This window comes from Ascaphus truei, chromosome 8 (assembly GCF_040206685.1).
Source record: "Ascaphus truei isolate aAscTru1 chromosome 8, aAscTru1.hap1, whole genome shotgun sequence".
In the NCBI taxonomy this organism is placed as follows: Eukaryota; Metazoa; Chordata; class Amphibia; order Anura; family Ascaphidae; genus Ascaphus; species Ascaphus truei.
In genome coordinates, this window is record NC_134490.1 from 36,881,951 (window position 1) to 36,899,036 (window position 17,086).

The window sequence follows — 17,086 nt, forward strand, 5'->3', positions numbered from 1 at the left end:
GTGATTAATAATGATAAAAAAAAAATATTTAATAACCAGAGTAGTCATATAGACCAATGTGTAATAGGTGTGATAATAAAATCACTAAAAAAGCAATCAAATAAAAAGTGTGCAGTGTGCAGCATAACATAGGTGACATATAATAGGAGTAATGAGACTAGGTAACCAGAAAGATTAAAGAGGAGGGTAAATAATATGATATGATTAGTGAGGAATAGATAGCAGTTCGTATAGCTGCTAACAGCTCAGTGGAAAATAAAAGTCACTGATTGGAGAATTTCCCTTCTCAAATGGAATGTCGGTGTTCTGATTGACAGACCTGATGTAGCACGGATCTTCACTCCTAAACGTGCGGTCCGGTTCCACTATAGGGCGATAATATTTCCTGAGCTGGAGAAAGAACAAGTTCCCTCCTGTGGCTTGCAAAGATTGACTGCGTGCCAAAACCTCGTGTAGAGGCAAAATACTTTCTGCTTGTCAAGCCTCGCTCTGGCACTGAATGTGAATATCCAGCAAGTGCCTCTATATCCAATTACGAAGCAGAGCGGCGATTCGTTCCGTTCCTGGAGCTCCTGACAGAGTGTAATCACCTCCCTGTATAGCTGCGTCACTGCGTGTCAACGTTCCAACGCGTTTCGTCACTGGATGTGACTTTCTCAAGGATCCAGTAACGAAAAGCATTTGATTCTGGCAACACTTCAGAGGTCCTAGATGCATTAAGAAGATGAAATGCTGAAGTGTGCACTGATAGTATAAAGAATATTTACGAGAAAGCCACATCATTAAATTACATGAAGATACAAGCAAGATAAAGATAAGGATCAGCAGCTTATCAAAATAAGTTATATTGCTGGCCAAGGTAGACATAGTCTTTTCTTCTAGTTCTGTTCCATTATTTTGATCTGTGTACAGTTGACATTTGTTAAACATCACTTTTTAACCTTGCTGAGATTCATATGGAGGCCCATGTTCTTACTAGCGTCGGTGAGTTCTCCAATTTGTTGCCGGAGGTCTTCTGGACTTGTGTCAAAAATAACAATGTCTTCTGGAAATCGTAAGTGACTCAAGTATTCACCATTGATTTTGATACCTTTTTTTTCCCCATTTTTTCTCTCCATTTTATTGTACAACAATTCTTCAAGTGTTGCTGTGACAAGCTTTGGTGACCTGGTGTCCCCTGTCGCACCCGCTTGCTGATCCTTATCTTTATCTTGCTTGTATATTCATGTAATTTAATGACTTTTGTGGCTTCCTCATAAATATTCTTTATACTATCAGTGCGCACTTCAGCACTAAATCTTCTTAATGCATCTAGGACTGCTGAGGTGTAGACCGAATCAAATGCTTTTTCGTAATCTACAAATCCTATGAATGGTAGATCGTATTCATTGCTTTGGGAAATCACTTCTTGTACAACTTGGATGTGGTCCAATATGTTGTATCCACAGCGTAATCCCGCTGGTTTTCTAGGCTGGGAAGAGTCCATGGTGTGCTGCAGTCGATCAGTGAGTATTTTCGAAAAAAAATCTTATAAGTGATTGGATGTATACGGAGTAGTCTGTAGTTCTTGAGGTTTTCTTTATCTGCTTTCTTACGGGTCAGGATAACTATGACATCTCTCCATTGTGCTGGAATGTTCCTGTTCTGCAAGCAGCATGTAAAAGAGTTTTGCAAGGATTTTCTCTACTTCTCCAGATTCTTTCAAGATTCCAGTTGTAATTCCACCTTCCCCCGGGGCCTTCCCATTCTTCGTGGATTTTATTGCCTTTGCCACTTCTGGAAGGATGCATGGTACATCATTGGTGGTTTATCCTTGCTTATCCTCTGCTGGATTATTCCCTTTGTTCTCATGCAATTTTATGTATAAGTCCTCAACTCTCTTTATGATAAGTGCACAGCGTTTTATTGTGATCCGTCGTCTTGTTTGAGTGCTATGATTTGCTTCTTCCCAACCATAAGTCTCTGCTTTGTCTTCTTTAGACTTTTGTTATCTTCAATAGCCTTCACAGTTATATTTTCTTACATCTTCAGATATATGTTGCTGATTGTCTTACATAGCTCTGCATATTCAATTCTTAGTTTTGGGATTGCTTCGTCTCATCAGATATTTTCTTATCCTGTTTTATGTTAGAAACACCTCCAGTTTGTTCTTCACTTTCATCTACAATCATTATAAGTTCTTCATTTTCGCTTGTTAAAGTGTCCCCAAGGATATCGCGTGAGCTGAAGCCATTTTTGAGTTCCTGTTGAAGTTCTCTGCTGTTATTCTTGCGGTTATTGATGTTAATTGTTTTTTGTCTTTTTAATCAGTTTTTTCTTTTTTCCAACTTTGCATTCAGATGTAATTTGCAGCGAACCAATCGCTGATCACTCTGTGTCAAACCGTTTGAGGGCTGTGCAGTCTTCAATCACGTGTTTCTTGTTAGTTAGGATACAGTCCATTTTATTTTCGTTCCATTGGTTCCAGTCCTTGTCCATGTTCTATTTGGATTCTTCTTGAAGAATTAATTCATGATGTAGAAGTTTTCACATTCTGCAAATTCTATACAATATATATATGTGTGTGTACATACATACGGTATAAGCGTCTCTCTCACCTGGCGCAGATAGAGCTTCATCACATTGCTCAGATCATGTGGTGACGCCTGGGAAAGTTCCACCAGTTCCTTCCCGTTCTCAAACGCCTGGCACAGCTTCTCCACACGAGTCTTCACCCCGTTTACGCGGTATATGCCCTGGGGAGGGGCAAAAACAGGCATGTAAGTAGCCACATGAGCATATATAAACCCATCACTGCCAACAGGGGCGTAAAATAGGCAAATTTGGGCAGGTAAATACCCCACAGGGGCAAATATAGCCACTTGGCTACCCCCAGGGGCACATTTAGGCATGTAACTACCCTCTAGGGCAAACACAGATCAAAAGCTAATCCCCGTGGGGCGTCACACATAACTACTGGTGTGAGATGGTGTGGAAGGTCACCTTCATGGTCAGGGCGCGGCTCTCGATTTCGGACACACACTTGCGGATGAGGAAGGGGACGCGGTCATTGCAGCTCAGAGCCGCATGGGAGAAGTCTCTGCCGAACAACAGCAGTCGGCCCTGCAACTTCTTGTGACCACACTGGATGGCCAGAGTCTCCAGGCACTTCTTGTGACAGGCGAGGGAGCACTGAGGTGGGGGGGGAGGGGTGGGGGAGAGTGAGAGAGAGGAAGGTGGTGAATAAAAGAAGAGGAGAGTGAGAGAGTGAAGGGGGGAGAGTGAGAGAGAAGAGAGGGCAAGCGATACAGAGGTGGGAGGGAGAGAGTGAGAGAAAGAGGGAGGGAGAGGAAGAGAGTGAAGGGAAAGTGGGAGAAGGGATAGATATGGGGAGGAGATAGAAGAGTGGTATGGTAACATGGCCCAGAGAGAGAGAGGGGCTCCTGGCCCCACAGCCCTGCACATTCTCCCCTCACCCCTCCACATCCCGGCCCTTGACACTCCTCTCACCTTTTAACACTCTGCTTCTCTCTACCCCCTCACTTCCTACCTCCCATCATTGTTGGCCGCTGTCTGCTCCCTACCCACTCTAGCGTCCTCCCCCCTCATCTCCCTCTCTCTTCCCCCTCTCACCTCCTCCCTCTCACTACCCCTCTCACCTCCTCACACTCGGCCCCCTGAAAGTACACGTAGCTGTTACACTCCCTGCACTTGCTGGGCGAGCGCAGTTTGCGCAGTCGATGTGTCCGAGCCGCCCGCGACAGTCCGACGTTGCGGAAAGGGCCAGTGACAACCGGGACCTCCATGTGCGGTGGGAGTCCATTAATACCTGGGGCAGAAGAGAAGGTACTTAGACTGCTGTGTGTGCGTGAGATATATATATATATATATATATATATATATATATATATATATATATATATATACATATATATATATATATATACATATATATATACATACATACATACATACATACATATACATACACACATACACACATACATACATACATACATACATACACACATACACACATACATACACATACATACATACACATACACACACACACACACATACATACATACATACACACACAAAGAACAAAGAATCTCAAAAGGAAGCACTCTGATATTTCAGATGAAAATAAACAGATTTGTAATCTTTATAACATAATAATTTTAATTAAACACATCTACATTGCACCGCCAGTCCTGGTTATACTCTCAGGGATAGTCTGGTTTCAGATTTCAGTTATATTACGGTGTTGATTGCGGTATCTTTCGTGGTGTGTTTGAAATATATATGTGTGCGTGTGTGTGTGCGCGTGCGTGTGTGCGCGTGCGTGTGCGTATCAGTGCATTCATGTACATGGTCACAAACATGGCCGCCGCAAAACACACGTACTCTGTTCAAGGGATGAGCTCAGACTCTTGTTCTCGGCGTCCTCAGTGGGGGATGTTGGGGGAAGCACCTTCTCAGGGAAGCCTGCATGAGAGAAGCAGTGTGAGATGGGGGGCGGGGGAAGTCAAGAAAGATGGTGTGACCAGGGGAGGAGAGAGATTGTGTGAGGGGAAGTGAAATTGGTATGAGGGTGAACACGGGGTAGAGAAAGAAAGAGGGATGGGGTAGAGAAATGGGGAGGCAGCAACTTCTGGGGGGATCCTGCGTGCTCTCCCCCACTACCTGCTGTCTCATTCCCCCTCCCCCATGCTCTCACTCTTCACCACATGCGCTCTCCCCACCCTTCGGTACCTGCAGTCTCGCTGCTCCCCACATGGTCTCCATCGGTCAGAGCAGTCGGCCATGACTTGTGCACCTGGTGACCCCTCCCGCCTGACCACAAAATGAGGTCAAAGGTCACATAATGTGCAGAACCCCCCCTTCACATAATTACATCCCACAGCCTCCTAATAATAATCACTCTCATTAATAATAATCACATTAGTAATAAGCCCACTCCCCCTCATTCCCTCCCACACACTCCCCCCCCCCATTTCCTGCACTCCCCCCTCTCTCGCTTTCTCATTCCCTCGATCGCTCGCTCACCTCTCCGCTCCACACCGTGGTCCTCTCCGCTCGTCTCTTTGTTTTCAGAGGAGGGAAAATCCTGAGACGTCAAACTGGACTTACGGGCCCGAATGCACGGAGACCTGAGAGAGGGAGAGAGAGGGAGAGAGAGGGAGTGAGAGGGAGAGAGAGGGAGAGAGAGGGAGTGAGAGGGAGAGAGAGGGAGAGAGAGGGAGAGAGAGGGAGAGAGAGGGAGTGAGAGGGAGTGAGAGGGAGTGAGAGGGAGTGAGAGGAAGGCAGGGAGACAAGGGAGGAAGACGAGAGAGAGAGAGGAAGACGAGAGAGAGAGAGGGAGACGAGAGGAGAGAGAGAGGGAGACGAGAGGAGAGAGAGAGGGAGAGAGAGGGAGTGAGAGGGAGAGAGAGGGAGTGAGAGGGAGTGAGAGGAAGGCAGGGAGACAAGGGAGGAAGACGAGAGAGAGAGAGGAAGACGAGAGAGAGAGAGGAAGACGAGAGAGAGAGAGGGAGACGAGAGAAAGACATGAGAGAAAGACATGAGAGAGAGAGGGAGAGAGAGAGAAAGAGAATGGCAGGGAGATGAGGGAGGATTGAGAGAGGGAGATGAGAGAGAGAGAGGGAGAAAAAGAGAGGGAGGGAGGGAGAAAGAGAGGAAGGCAGGGAGACAAAGGAGAATTGAGAGAGGGAGACTTGAGAGAGAGGGAGAAACATCCTGGGAGAGAGAGAGTGTTAGAGAGGAAGACCTGCGATAGAGAATGAGTGAAAGAGAGGGGAAGTGAAAGAGACAGAGAAAGAAAAGGTTGGATTGAGAGAGAGCGCGGGAGTCAGAGAAGGAGACCCGAGAGAGAGCGAGAGACATCCTGGGAGAGAGAGAGTGTTAGAGAGGAAGACCTGCGAAAGAGAATGAGTGGAAGAGAGGGGGAGTGAAAGGGAAAGGGAGTGAGTGAGTGAAAGAGACTGAGAAAGAAAAGGTTGGATTGAGAGAGAGAGCGGGACTCAGAGAAGGAGACCTGAGAGGCCAACATAGGACAGGCGGGAGGGGTGCCGTACCATGTGATCTGGGGGGTGTAGGCCTGGAAGTCGTAGGATGTCTCACGCTCAGCCTCATGCGGGAGCTGTCTCACATAGGATGCGTATTGCTGCCCCAAGTCATACAGTTTACTGCTCTCACACAGCATCTGAAATCCGACCGGCAGCGGAGCCGTCTGCATGTGCATGCTCTGGTAGTATGAGATGGTGGCCTTGGGGAGAGAGATGGGGAGAGCAGGGTGAGTGAGAGAGAGGAGGAAAGGAGAAAGGGAGAGAGATGGTGGGAGTGATGGTGAGAGAGAGATGGTGGAAGAGTGATGCTGATGAGAGAGAGAGATTGTGGAAGAGTGATGGTGAGAGAGAGATAATGGGAAAGTGATGGTGAGAGAGACAGAGAGAGAGATGGTGGGAGAGTGATGCTGATGAGAGAGAGAGAGAGAGATCATGGAAGAGTGATTGCGAGAGAGAGATGGTGGGAGAGTGATGCTGATGAGAGAGAGAGAGAGATCGTGGAAGAGTGATGGTGAGAGAGAGATGGTGGGAGAGAGAGAGATGGGAGAGTGATGGTAAGAGAGGTGGTGGCAGAGAGAAAGAGAGAGAGAGAGAGACAGACAGACGTGATGGCAGAGGGAGATAGAGATACAGAGAGGTGGTGGAAGAGAGAACGAGAGACATGGTGGGAGAGAGAAGAGAAAGAACGGAGGGGGAAAGAATAGGGTGAGAGAAAAGGGGGGAGAAAAATATAAAATGGAGAAAGAGAGAGGAGGATGGGGGAGAGAGTGAGGGAGAGAGCAGGGGGACAGGATGATAGAGGGCAGTGTGAATGAGGGGAGAAAGTAGGATGAGAGAGGGAGAGACAGAAGCTCTCTGTGGCAAAGGGGAGGAATTCAGCACAGAGCGGTAGGGAGAGACTGCAGAGTGGCAGAGGAGTACAGCGGGGGAGGCACGGTACAGCGGGGGAGGCACGGTACAGCGGGGGAGGCACGGTACAGCGGGGGAGGCACGGTACAGCGGGGGAGGCACGGTACAGCGGGGGAGGCACGGTGAGGCACGGTACAGCGGGGGAGGCACGGTACAGCGGGTGAGGCACGGTACAGCGGGGGAGGCACGGTACAGCGGGGGAGGCACGGTACAGCGGGGGAGGCACGGTACAGCGGGTGAGGCACGGTACAGCGGGGGAGGCACGGTACAGCGGGGGAGGCACGGTACAGCGGGGGAGGCACGGTACAGCGGGGGAGGCACGGTACAGCGGGGGAGGCACGGTACAGCGGGGGAGGCACGGTACAGCGGGTGAGGCACGGTACAGCGGGGGAGGCACGGTACAGCGGGGGAGGCACGGTACAGCGGGGGAGGCACGGTACAGCGGGGGAGGCACGGTACAGCGGGGGAGGCACGGTACAGCGGGGGAGGCACGGTACAGCGGGTGAGGCACGGTACAGCGGGGGAGGCACGGTACAGCGGGGGAGGCACGGTACAGCGGGGGAGGCACGGTACAGCGGGTGAGGCACGGTACAGCGGGGGAGGCACGGTACAGCGGGGGAGGCACGGTACAGCGGGTGAGGCACGGTACAGCGGGGGAGGCACGGTACAGCGGGGGAGGCACGGTACAGCGGGGGAGGCACGGTACAGCGGGGGAGGCACGGTACAGCGGGGGAGGCACGGTACAACGGGGGAGGCACGGTACAGCGGGGGAGGCACGGTACAGCGGGGGAGGCACGGTACAGCGGGGGAGGCACGGTACAGCGGGGGAGGCACGGTACAGCGGGGGAGGCACGGTACAGCGGGGGAGGCACACTACAGCGGGGGAGGCACGGTACAGCGGGGGAGGCACGGTACAGCGGGGGAGGCACACTACAGCGGGGGAGGCACGGTACAGCGGGTGAGGCACGGTACAGCGGGGGAGGCACGGTACAGCGGGGGAGGCACGGTACAGCGGGGGAGGCACGGTACAGCGGGGGAGGCACGGTACAGCGGGGGAGGCACGGTACAGCGGGGGAGGCACACTACAGCGGGGGAGGCACGGTACAGCGGGGGAGGCACGGTACAGCGGGGGAGGCACGGTACAGCGGGGGAGGCACGGTACAGCGGGGGAGGCACGGTACAGCGGGGGAGGCACGGTACAGCGGGGGAGGCACGGTACAGCGGGGGAGGCACGGTACAGCGGGGGAGGCACGGTACAGCGGGTGAGGCACGGTACAGCGGGTGAGGCACGGTACAGCGGGGGAGGCACGGTACAGCGGGGGAGGCACGGTACAGCGGGTGAGGCACGGTACAGCGGGGGAGGCACGGTACAGCGGGGGAGGCACACTACAGCGGGGGAGGCACGGTACAGCGGGGGAGGCACGGTACAGCGGGGGAGGCACAGTACAGCGGGGGAGGCACGGTACAGCGGGTGAGGCACGGTACAGCGGGGGAGGCACGGTACAGCGGGGGAGGCACACTACAGCGGGGGAGGCACGGTACAGCGGGGGAGGCACACTACAGCGGGGGAGGCACGGTACAGCGGGGGAGGCACGGTACAGCGGGGGAGGCACGGTACAGCGGGGGAGGCACGGTACAGCGGGGGAGGCACGGTACAGCGGGGGAGGCACGGTACAGCGGGGGAGGCACGGTACAGCGGGGGAGGAACGGTACAGCGGGGGAGGCACGGTACAGCGGGGGAGGCACGGTACAGCGGGGGAGGCACGGTACAGCGGGGGAGGCACGGTACAGCGGGGGGGTGGTTCCATCGTACCGAGCGCAGGGTCTGGTCGCTCTGCTTGATGAGCTCCTGCAGCTGCCGCAGAACATTCACCTTCACGTCCTCCAGCTCCTGCTTCTGAGTTTTGGCATCTGCGATGCACGTGCGGTAAGTAGCCATGGCTTCATCTGCCTGCGGGGACACAGGGGGAGCGGGTGCTCAGACAGGGGAGAAGGGACAGTGCATTCAGAGGGGGCATGGGTACTGGGACAGTAGGGGTAGATTTGGCTGTTTTTTAAAATAAAGGTTAAGCCCGCCATTACCCCTACCTGCCAATAATATGACGTATTTATTTATGTACAGATTATGGTCCCTGTCCTGTCTCCGTATACTGTGCCCACATTGGGCTGATATATTCTGTAGCCTGGTTCCAGCACTTCAGGAACCAGGGGTTAACTGTATGCGGAAAAACACAAATCTCGGAGCGCAAATGTCCTCCGGTATAAACTATTTTGCCGCCGCACTGTTAAACTGAGGACCATGACGTCATCACTACCCGACGCGCGTTTCATTCAGACACGAACTTCTTCGCCTCACTGTATATATAGTCACGCACAGAGTATTATCCTGTTAGGTAATACCTTACTAGTACTATTACCTTGAACATTTCACTACCATCAACAGTATCTCTGATAGTGACTTCTATCAAAGGTTTGTCATATTAGAGAGACAGTGGAATTATCCCCACTCTATACAGCTGTTAAGATACAACGCGCTTATTAGGTTTTAAGTTTAAATTTCTTATGTTTTTGAATTAAATATTATAATGATGTATTTAGTGGAGGTGAAGTGCCTAAATACGGGTACTCCATCGCTTTCCAGTGACTAACCAGGTTTACAGCTAGAGTTATATTATTTGAGTAAGGTTGAGTGCATTACTTTAGGGATCTTTTTCCGTGTCTCTTGCCAACATATGTTATCCCTAGATGCACCCCTCTAAATATAGCATCACCAGGCTGAGCAGGGGTCACCCCCCTTTGTTTGTGTATACAAGTATCCAGCCTCAAAACAAGGAGATCCTGGTCGAGATTAGGTGAGTGGCTTTGAACATCATTGTAGAGTGAGGCCGGCTATGGACTCAGGTGTGGTGGAAGTGGCTCACCGCTGGAGGATCATTGTCCCACCCAGACACTGAGTTGCCTATCCCTTCGGGGGGGTATTGGGAAGATAAGGGGAACCGTGGCAGGGACTGTGCTCTGTAGGCATGATTCCCATTGGTCCGTTCAAATGCCCCGCTCGACTTAAGCCCACCCCTGTGGCCTGTCCTGGAAGTCCGGTAACCGCTCCTCGCTCTGGTTTGGTCCAACAGAGACGAGCCCTCACTCGCTGATTGGAATCCAAAGACAATCCGCTATGGGATTGGTCGGGCCTATACCGAGGGATATATCCATAGGAACCCGGCTTTGGTTCCAGAGACATGTTGTAGAATACTCGGAGAGCCGAAGTAGACACTTTAAATATCAGAAGTCATCAGAGGGTGTTCCGGAGACTTGCGGAGGAGTTTGAAGGGAGGCGACGGGGGGGGGGGGGGGAATGTAAAACTGCTGACTAGCAGAGAGCACGGCAGTGCTGCCCCTACCATCGAGGACAACAACGGCGCAAGTTGGGAACGTGTATCGGGGTAAACTTCTGGACGTAGGTCCCCGCACCTAGGGCTTTAGGTTGTTCTCCCAGTTGGGTGAGTTTGTGTGGGTCTGATGTACTGGAAGTTTGTGGAATTTCTTTTTCAATAAATTCACTTTTGTGCAACTCTGCAGTTCTGTCTTGTTTATTGATCCCTGGTGTAATAGTCCTTGTCTCCCGTGACCGGTACCTGGAGGGAGTGTGCGCTCAGGGGGTGGGATACGGGGGTAGAGGATGGGGGGGGGGGGGTTGCCCCGTTCTCTGCCTCTCCTCCTTGTTTCTTCTACAACTCTACCGACCCCGTTCTTTTCTCTTTGGTCCCGCTCCCTCTCCACAGCACTCTTCATCCGTGCCCTAGCACTCCTCCTTTCCCTCCCTCCGCTCCCCACTCCCTCTTCACTTCACTGCTTCGCTTCCCTCCACCCAACTTCCTCTCCCGCCCTCTTCACCCTGTTGCCTCACCTTGCTCTTCCACTCCCCCCTCACCCAGTTTTCTCTTCCCCCTCACCCTATTTTTGGCCTCCTCCTCTGCCCTCCTCTTCTTGTCTAGTGACCGGGCCCCGCTGTGGCTCTGCTCCTCCTCTGCCCGTGCCATGCTGTACTGTGCCCTCTCGAGCTCCTCACTGCGCTGCATGTACGCCTGCTTTGCCTTGCGCAGGTTGGTCTCAGCCTCCATCTGTTGGGGGAAATAGAGGGGGTGAGCAGCAGAGAGAGCAGCACAGAGCCGTGCATCAGAAGGGGGCAGGGAGAGCACACATACAAAGTTCTTCCGCAGAGAGGGGAGCGTACGGGCACAAATAACGCTGCAGAGAGCCGATGCGCACGGCACTCACCAGCTTACGCTGAGCGCGCTCCCACTGCTCCTTCACCTCCTTCCGACGCTTCTCATGTTCCAAACGCCTCATGTTCACTGGCTGAAGTGAGCGGAGAGAACGTGTGAGGACCACTGGTGTGTGTGTGTGAGTGTGTGTGTGAGTGTGTGTGTGTGTGTGAACATACACAAAGATATGTGTTTACCTGCAGAAAGGTTTGGTACTGTGTGTATGTATGTACTGTATTTTTGTGTATGTACGTTTGATGTTGTGTGTGTATATATACACACGAGTATGTATATATAAGTATGTATAAGTATGTATATATATATATGTACATGTAGAGGTATCAGTACCCTGTTAGCCGAGCTTCAATAATCAAAAAATAAATAGATGATACTGTTCTGTGGCTAACGAAATGCTTTTACTTGTGCGAGCTTTCGAGATACACTGATCTCTTCTTCCCGCGATGTTACAAAGAATGAAGCAAGCAAAAGGTATACTATACGGTATAGTATACAGCAGGCATGTGGGCACACAGAACCCCGCCCCCCTACCTCTGGTAGTTGCTACTGCTGCTGGGGGGGATCATGTAGGGCGGATGCTGGGGTAAGTGCGGGGGGAACTGCTGGAGAAGCATGGGGGAAGTGGGTGGACTGCTGCGGGGGAAGTACGGTGGCTGCTGGGGGATCGCTGGGGCTAGTACGGTGGCTGCTGGGGATCGTGTACTGCTGCCGGCGCCTCACACCACCTCCTCCCGATCGGGCGTGCGGCGGCCATTTTTTTTAAATTAGCACGACCCCGGTTATAGCAGTTGCTTTAGCAGGGCCAGAGCAAATGATTTCGAGGGCCTTATATGACCCTCGGGCCTGACGTTCCCCACCCCTGCCCTAGGGTCTTATCCATGATCCAATGATTACCAGTAGAGCTGTATCAGGCCCTTTATACCATATCACCTTCTGTATTTAGAGTGATTATTGTAGGATATAATAGAGGCCGTTTGTACATGATACCAGGATTAGCTGTGGGCAAACATGCGCTATCATCAGGTTTCAATTAGGTTGTGTTTTCTATAATTATCATTAAAATGTATTTGTTTTGGATTTCTCTCTCTAGTGAGTGCATCAATAGGGATTCTGTTCCGCGTTTCTCCATGTACACGATTTATCCCTGATAGCACCACGCCCACATTTCTATCTCGTACCCCATCGGCTGAGCGGGGGTTATCCAGCCTCTCTCCCCCCTCCCCTGATCTAAACAATAACAGTACATGACAGCGGGACAACAATGTACATAATCACAAGTGGAATAGCACACAAAATATATGTATATTAACAGAACACTTACTGGCTATTCCTGTCATGTTGGATGTAGCATTGGGCTTCTCTGCTGTCTGTTATATGTATATTAATAAGAGCTAAACACATTCTCATATATATAACTCAAAAGTTAATAGAGAGGCCAGAAATATTCAATAGGCTCATATAGATTCAGCTTTACCAGAGGATTACCTATATAGATCAATATATAACTTTTGAGTACTGTTATTGTCCACATGTAGAGGCGCATTCATTTTACACACTTGTCTTTTATACAACAGTTTATGATTTGCTGATCATGGCAATCAGTTTAAGTGCATTGTTTATGGTGTTGAACGGGTTGCAACCCGCAGGGTATAAATTACCACACAATTGGACTGATAGTCAAACTCCTTTGAAAGAGTCACCGCCGAGTGACGAAACGGAAGTAGCAGCGTCATTGCTGCCTGAGGCAGAGAGTATGACTTGCTGACTGCAGCAGCTCCACACACCACGATCGTTAGATCATTGCCTTGTACAGTCATATATATATATATATCAAATAAAAAGATTCACATGTCTTAGACAGGTCTGCAACCCTGCCTTTCACAATTATCCCCAGCATGCAGCAAGGAATTCTGGGAAATGACATGCAAATGAGCACATGGGTCACCTTTTGTCTGAAAAAACATTGTTACATGGAGTCCATATAAGCTAATGCTCGCTGTTAACACAGCTTTAAAGCACAGCATGGGAATCAGATGAAAAGCCAGAGAAACCACTCACAGACATGTTTCAGCCTTAATGGTATTATCAGTGTGAGGTTGGTTGTCTGCGGTTCTGTTCTAGCTGGCAGATTCAATCTGTCAGTGGTAACATTGGATACCGAGGCTTGAGCCTCATTACTCCAAGTTCTCTTGTTGAATATATTGTTGCACATTTAGAAAGCTTCTTGACCTGTGTTACTTACCACAGTTGAGTTGGTTTCACAGGGTTAGCGCTGTGATGGGTCGTGGGTAGCGGTCGAATGGGTTTGCAGAAATCGCAGCAAGCTTCTTGATCAGCGGATTTGCATTCTGGTCCAGTTCTTTGTAAAATTTCTTGTTGAGTTTCTTTAGATGTTCGTCCAGCATCTCGATGCCAAGCTCCCTGTGAAGGTCTGCTATTCTTGTAGGAAGTGGCGCGTCGGACGCAATCCGCAGCGCTTTGTTCTGTGCTTTTTGAAGAGATGATCTGTGCCGTTCGTGGCAACCGCTCCACACCGGAGAGGCATACGTCATGGTGGGTCTAATCATCGCCTTGATCACGTTGACTTTGCCCTGGATGGGCACGGTCCTTGTCTTCAGCAGGGGGTACAGTGCTGCCAGCTTGGCCGATGCCTCCTGTTGAGTCTTCTCAATGTGGTTTCTCCAGCTTAGCTTGCTATCTAATGTTACCCCTAGGCAAGATCTGCTGGACTCCCATTTGATGGGCTATCCGTTGAGGCTGATTGGCGGGTGCTCCTTGATCTTCTTTCTGGTAAACAGTGTAGCTGTGGTCTTGTGGAGTTCAGTCCAATTTTTCAGTCGCTGTACCATGATGACAGCTTGTCCAGAGCTGTTTGGATGTTCTTAGCTACTTCTGCCACATCATCTGCGTAGAGTGCCAGTAGAGTCTTGCGAAGATCTGTGGGGATGTCATTCATGAAGAGGTTGAACAGGAATGGTCCCAGGACTGATCCCTGTGGCACGCCCGCTCGGAGGGTGTGATGTTGAGAGCTCTTCTCGCACTGCCACATGGAAGGTGCGCTCCCCCAAGAAGCTTGCAGTTAGGTTTACCAGGTCATTCGGGAATTCCAGGTTGATCATCTTGTGCAGCAGTCCTTCATGCCAAACTCGGTCAAATGCTTTGGCCACGTCCAAGAAGACGATTCCAGTTGATTTGTGGATGTTGAATCCATGGCTTATCGTGTCCACGACTCGTAGCAGCTGATGGTTGGTCGAGTGCTCCTTCCGGAATCCAAATTGCTCCTTTAGTAGAATGTTTCTGCCAGAGGCAAAGTCGCTGAGGCGGGTGAGAATAACCTTTTCTAGGAGTTTCGATAGTCCAGAGAGCAGTTTTATCGGGCGGTAGTTTGCAGGATCCCTCCGTGGTTTTCCAGGCTTTGGAAATACAATGACCGTGGCTTCCTTCAGGGCTTAGGAAAGTGCTGGAGCCACATGCATGCATTGAAGATTTCTCTAAGGCATTCCATGGCTGCAGGCGGAAGCTTCTTGATGGCCAGGTTAGTAATTCCGTCACTCCCCGGTGCTTTGCCGTTTGCCAGCTTTTCTGCAAGTTGTGTTATCTCAGGCCTGGTGCATCCTTCAAAGTTCTCCGTTAGGTGCTCGGTAAGATGCCTGGTAACTCCTTGCTCAACTTCCCGTGTTAATTTGCTGGTTTGGTTAGGCACAAAAGATGCCTCCAGCGTGTCAGCAAGCACCTCTGCCTTGTCCTTGTTGCTACATGCAAGGTGGGTCCGGCCCTGGAAAGGGGGGGTTTGGCTCCTTCTTCCCGGTCAGGCGTTAGGTCATTAAGTTGGTTGTACTGCTGGCTTTGCATTTTCAAGACTGTAGGGTTTACCATCACGTTTTAAGTTATGGTGGGTGAAAAAGGCAACAAGAAACCTCCACCGTATTGCATATAGCAAATAAAAAGATCACTTGTGAGCACATTCACATGTCTTAGACAGGTCTGCAACCCTGCCTTTCACCATTATCCCCAGCATACAGTGCTTCCACTGCAGCAAGGGATTCTGGAAAATGACATGCAAATGAGCACACCGTGTCACCTTTTGTCTGAAAAACCATTGTTACATGGAGCCCATATAAGCTAATACTCGCTGTTAACCTGCCTAAGACATGTGAATGTGCTCACAAGTGATCTTTTTATTTGCTATATGCAATACGGTGGAGGTTTCTTGTTGCCTTTTTCACCCACCATAACTTAAAACGTGATGGTAAACCCTACAGTCTTGAAAATGCAAAGCCAGCAGTACAACCAACTTCACACTGATGATACCCATTAAGGTTGAAACATGTCTGTGAATGGTTTCTCTGGCTTTGCATCTGATTCCCATGCTGTGCTTTAAAGCTGTGTTAACAGCTAGCATTAGCTTATATGGGCTCCATGTAACCATATATATACATGTTAACCATATATCACTAAATTAGATGAAAACTAATATACTTGCAAGGCATAGTTAAATGGGTGTTAACCTGTCTCAATGAAGGGAAATTATGGACAGGACTAAATAAATGGATACTCTCTTATATTAGGAAGGCAGAGTGAGAGCAGCACGTAGGAGCGAGCACTGTCGGAGGGAACCCTCAATGGCTTCAGCTAAAAGTGGTACCGAAGTGTTTTGTGAAGTACAGGCCGCTACACTTATTTCCATTAAGGAGCTCCAACAGTGTGCTTGCACCATCAGACATGCCTCGATACCCAGGATTGGGTGGCCACAGCCTCGGACACTCACACCCGCGCCGGGTTTATGGGGAATGTTATGTTGATGTGTTATAATATGAATGTAGTGATCCGTTGCTAAGGATCACAAGGTACCTAAGGGTTATCCATACTTGCTACATAAAAATGTTTATATTACAAACATCATTGTAGTTTGTCTCCCGTTGTCTGACCTAACGCCACTTGTGGCGTACCATCCAGAAATAGAGGACTCGGGCCTCCACCCCAGCAACAGGTATCAGTCTGAGGCCAGGATAAAGAGGGGTTACATATATGTACTGTATGTATATACCTGCAGGAAGGTTTGGTGCTGCAGGGTCCCTGCAGTGTGTAGGACTCCGTGTCCATGGTCCAGATCCTGCTCCAGGGCCACAGAATAGATGGACTGGAATGGCATGTGGGCCTGGGAGAAGGAGACAGCCACATTCAGGGTCAGAATAGTGTCCCGGTCACCCCATCACAGACAGACAGGTGGAGAGGTGGGGGCGCGTTACCTCCTGGTTCAGACTTCCTCTGTATGTGTTGACCAGCTTCTGAAGCCCTTTGCCATATTCCATCTCTAAGAGAAATCCAAAAGATGTGAGGGGGAGCACAAAGAGTGAGAGGCAAGGGGGAGAGCACCGGCAGAGAGACGCGAGGGGGAGAGCACCGGCAGAGAGACGAGAGGGGGAGAGCACCGGCAGAGAGACGAGAGGGGGAGAGCACCGGCAGAGAGACGAGAGGGGGAGAGCACCGGCAGAGAGACGCGAGGGGGAGAGCACCGGCAGAGAGACGCGAGGGGGAGAGCACCGGCAGAGAGAGGCGAGGGGGAGAGCACCGGCAGAGAGAGGCGAGGGGGAGAGCACCGGCAGAGAGACGCGAGGGGGGGAGCACCGGCAGAGAGAGGTGATGGGGAGAGCACCGGCAGAGAGAGGTGAGGGGAGAGCATCGGCAGAGAGAGGTGAGGGGGGGAGCACCGACAGAGAGAGGAGAGGGGGAGAGCACCGGCAGAGAGAGGTGAGGGGGAGAGCACCGGCAGAGAGAGGCGAGGGGGGGAGCACCGGCAGAGAGAGGCGAGGGGGGGAGCACCGGCAGAGAGAGGCGAGGGGGGGA

General features: G+C 50.8%; 1 protein-coding gene across 1 annotated transcript in view; it reads right to left on the reverse strand.

Moving 5' to 3' along the window:
• Positions 1-17,086, reverse strand: part of ARHGAP45 (Rho GTPase activating protein 45) — a 44,132-nt gene that overhangs the window by 7,614 nt on the left and 19,432 nt on the right. Inside the window, 12 exon segments of the mRNA XM_075611452.1 lie at positions 2,598-2,735; positions 2,983-3,171; positions 3,639-3,808; positions 4,390-4,470; positions 4,738-4,818; positions 5,032-5,135; positions 6,060-6,250; positions 8,773-8,910; positions 10,910-11,077; positions 11,235-11,315; positions 16,287-16,397; positions 16,489-16,553. Coding sequence (XP_075467567.1) covers positions 2,598-2,735; positions 2,983-3,171; positions 3,639-3,808; positions 4,390-4,470; positions 4,738-4,818; positions 5,032-5,135; positions 6,060-6,250; positions 8,773-8,910; positions 10,910-11,077; positions 11,235-11,315; positions 16,287-16,397; positions 16,489-16,553 — 1,517 coding nt within the window.